The sequence below is a fragment of the Esox lucius genome, chromosome 18 (assembly GCF_011004845.1).
Source record: "Esox lucius isolate fEsoLuc1 chromosome 18, fEsoLuc1.pri, whole genome shotgun sequence".
In the NCBI taxonomy this organism is placed as follows: Eukaryota; Metazoa; Chordata; class Actinopteri; order Esociformes; family Esocidae; genus Esox; species Esox lucius.
This window is the reverse complement of record NC_047586.1, coordinates 20,636,045-20,639,948: the sequence shown is the minus strand read 5'-3', so window position 1 is coordinate 20,639,948 and position 3,904 is coordinate 20,636,045. Positions and strand designations below refer to the sequence as shown.

At 38.8% G+C, this 3,904-nt stretch overlaps 1 protein-coding gene across 2 annotated transcripts; it reads right to left on the bottom strand.

Annotated features, from left to right (window-relative positions):
- Positions 1 to 927: 927 nt before the first annotated feature.
- Positions 928 to 3,680, bottom strand: fkbp3 (FKBP prolyl isomerase 3). 2 transcript variants are annotated; one of them, XR_002198137.3, is made up of 8 exons: positions 3,532 to 3,680; positions 2,882 to 2,983; positions 2,544 to 2,642; positions 2,235 to 2,370; positions 1,983 to 2,050; positions 1,730 to 1,827; positions 1,260 to 1,455; positions 928 to 1,114 (listed from the first exon to the last, which is right to left on the bottom strand). XR_002198137.3 is itself a non-coding variant. In XM_010882246.5 (7 exons), exons 1-7 carry the CDS (start codon positions 3,634 to 3,636, stop codon positions 1,401 to 1,403), a joined length of 663 nt encoding a protein of 220 aa, XP_010880548.1. In that variant the 5' UTR covers positions 3,637 to 3,680; the 3' UTR covers positions 928 to 1,400. The 2 variants fall into 2 exon arrangements, 1 of the variants encoding a protein (XP_010880548.1); XM_010882246.5 differs by having other exon boundaries at positions 928 to 1,455.
- Between the last annotated feature and the right edge of the window lie 224 nt (positions 3,681 to 3,904).

Genomic DNA, 3,904 nt, shown 5'->3' with positions numbered 1-3,904 from the left:
TGAAGTATTAAGATTTCTATCACTAATAGATTTTTGACCATTTCATCTGAAAACGTTTTGATGTGTAATGATCCGCTTGGGCAAAAGACCACTCAGGGGGCAAGAGATCAAAATTTGGCTGCCTGTTTAAAGTGCAAGCATTGGCTATGTTGAAATGTATCAAAGTGACTTATCTGCAAATCACAAAAGAAAAATGTGTATTACAATTTGCCAATACCTCAACCTCTCAAACAGTCTGTGTCCCAATTATGGATCAGTTGTTGATTAGAGGAACACTTACATCAGCAAGGACTTCATCCAGATATGAATTTGCCTTTTACTATTTTCCAAACCTCTCAGGCCCATGAACATTTTTCACATTTCTGTTACTGAGGAGCTTTTACATATGACTTCTCCGGAATCAGATAAACTTGTGGATAGCATTTGCTTCTGTGTACAGTCAGAAGGAAATAGTATTTGTAGTTTTTATACAAACCATTCTTTTTTTAAAGTAATTGGTAAGTGTTTCCAAATGGAAATACGGACAAATTAAATTCAGTAGCTCTAAAATCATATTTTCTGTTTAAGAGTACTGTTTGCATTCCCCAATAGCACTAAGTGTATACCAGGCACAACAATTAAATGACCATATTATTCTTCATCTAGGCAGGCCAGTTCAAGCATTATAGTAATAAGGCATTATAGTATTTAAATGCCAAAACCTGCTCAATAATGCTTGCATATTGTAAAATAATGTAATTTCAGGACAAAAAGAACAAACGTCAGGTTACCCCATTTAGACATTGTATTCATCAAGTCTCATCAACTAACACTTCTATAAAATACTGTATGCAGATATCTGACAGTGTCACTGGTTTTTCATTGCAACCCTCCAATCAGGGTACAATTAAAGCATTTTCCCCCAATAAAGTTCTCGCATGCATGCGCTTTTAGTGTCAAATTTGTTTAATAATTCTTTACAAGAACATTACACATGCAAAAGAACAAAGAAAACAAAAAAAAAAAACAGGAATAAAACTGAACATCCTGAAAAGAGGCTTTCCTCTGTGGTAGCTGTGGTCAGGAAGGATGACCCATCTGTACAGTGTTGCCCGGTCAGCACTATCTGGCCATGCTAGAAAGAACAAAAGTATGGCACCATTTCAAATCACCACAAGTAACCCTAAACAGCTATCGAATCTCTTCCTGCTTCATACAACAGAGACAATGCTCAAGAACTCGGCTAATGCAGAAAAAGATTTAAAAACAACCAGACAAACCTTTAAAGTAAATTAAGACAACATATTACAGATTCTTTCTTCAAAGTTCTGACAACGAAAGCTACTTCTGTTCTTCCAAGCATGGCCATCTAGCAGCCACCGTGTTTCAGAGACAAGTGCATGCTGGGAAGGTTTCTGCCTTTAATCGACAGCCACCAGCTCGACTTCAAAAATCAGCTTTGCGTTGGGTGGGATTCTGGTTGTTGGAGTTAAGGAAGGGCATAGGAAACCGTTGCACATGGAATGAATAAGACAGGTATTCTTTATGAAGTACTAGTAGTTATAAATCCAACTTAAATTATGAGTTTTGACAAAGCTACAACAGATCCATTATACAAGAACAAGCTTTGAAAGTGTAGTAATACCACCACCAGTATTTGTTTAAAACACAGTTAAAGCTAGGAGGTATCACTTTCTACTTTCTAGTAAATCATCCCATATTTTCCAAAATGGTTCAGATTAAAAGATACTTTGAGTCAGGAAGTCCTTTCTTTCCGTAGGCCCATTCGGGTTCAATCTCCAGTTTCGCGGTCTCGCCTTTGCTCATTGTTAGGATGCCTTCATCCCACTGTGGATACACATAATGAGACTTCGTGTTAACAGATGCAATCCATTCAAAATTCTAGCAGCCCATGAGTGACTCAGAATTACTCTAAAATTGCTCCCATAAATCACCATACAAATGAACATAAATCAAATAATGCAGCATGTCTATGATCTTACCCCTCTAATGACTCTGCCCAAGCCCACTTTGAAGCTCAGTGGCTTGCTCTGTTTCTTCTTTCTGGCAGCTGCAAACGGTAGAAGACAACACGAGGCTCTCTATTGGTATTTACTTGAGGTAACTGACAGAAACTTCATGTCTGACAGTGACAATAAGAGTGTTTGCATGCGCGACAGAGAGCCCGAGAAGATCGGTTATATCAAGAGCATGTATGGTATGATGTATGTCTTGGCGTGATAGAAGAAACATACTTGCAGGGATGTTGGTGTCAAAAACTGTGCCGTCCTCCAGGGAGCCAGTGTACCAACAGCTGACGTTGTCACCCTTCTTAGGGAAGTTCGTCTTGTCTCCTTTCTTCAGTACAGACTTAAAAAACTTCGGAGGACCCTGGGAATTGAAACACACAACATGAGTGGCCATTCTAACAGCACCGTTTTAATGACAGACACTTGACGTCAGATGTTTGTTTGTAAACTCAAAATGCAGCTTTTTATTTTTTTACCCTGATTCATTTTTCTATGGGAAGCACCGAAACAAACTTTTCCACATGGATTGTGTACCTCATCCAGGACTTCCACAACTTCTTTGGGCTTGTCTTCAATCTTCAAAGTTTTTGTATGTTCCGTCACATCTTCAATGGGTTCTGAACCTAAAAACCTCTGTGGGTTGTACAAAAAAAGCATGATTCCTTAACCTGAAAATAGCATATGGTTCAGTTGATTTTTAGCTAGATTTGTAGCTAGCGTCAGCTAAAGTTACATGAAGTTTGCGAAGGAGGTATGAACAAAGCTAAACCATGGATTACGGTTACCATTGGCTCAAGAGTACTACTTTCAAGATCAGGAACCATGTAACATCAAGTTGTAAAAAAGCTCAATGATCCTTCAAATCCACTTACCTTGCTCTCGAACAAATCATTGTAGGCAATAATGAGTTGCTCTTTCTTGGCCGTTTTAGCAACATTCTTTATATTTCCCAGCAACTTGTGTTCTGCAAGAAACTGGAAGAGTAGTCGTGAAGTTCAAATGCCTGTGACTCAGCCAGTGACGGCATAACATACAGGCATTTCCAAATCGGGTACCACAAATAGCCCAGATGACGCGCTTCAACGAAACTTCAAATCAGGTAAGGTCACATATCAAAAAAATATTTTGGGCAAATCTTGGCTGTCGTGTTAAGAATAAAAACCCCAAAACACAATCTCAGATTACATGGCGCAAACACTTGGTGCAACATACTTCCTAAAGGTAGGCCCAATGCATTGGGCCTGCAAAAATAATAAATATAACTTAAAGAAATAGCCATATACATACATCTTCACATGGCTTTTTGATATGTTAATGAACACGAATAACGGTAAACAGAAACATGCCGTGTTGAACTAGGCTATTACATATTAGGCTATCACGCTAGCATCTAGTTAAATTGGCAATGGTCCGCCAATGCGGAGGTAACCGATATCACCATGCGTACGCACTAAAAGTGAACAATGGCGTTTCAGTGAGCGCTGTAACGCCAATACATGCATGGATTAAACATAAAACATACCGAGTGGGCAGCATTGTCCTGAATGAACTTAATTACGTCTTTTTTGGGTAGATCATCACTTTTGAGCTGCTCATCGCTCCACTCTCTGGTCAACTCAGCCGCCATTTTACAAGGCGCACTGACTGAACTTTCACCTCAGTAGGACTGTAAAAAGGAGCTGAAAAGGGGGAGGCAGAGAAGGCACATTTGCTGATTTGATTACGTGGGTGTGAAGTGAGTGCATTTAAATGAAGCTTTTTTATATTTTGCGTTAGCTAATTATCCCGACTAATTAATAGTAACCTTTTAATAGGAATTAAGTTAAAGGTTACGATTGTGTATTAATTATGTCTCATCAAATTAAGTGTTAAGTTAGCCTGGAAAGAGGCTGGAT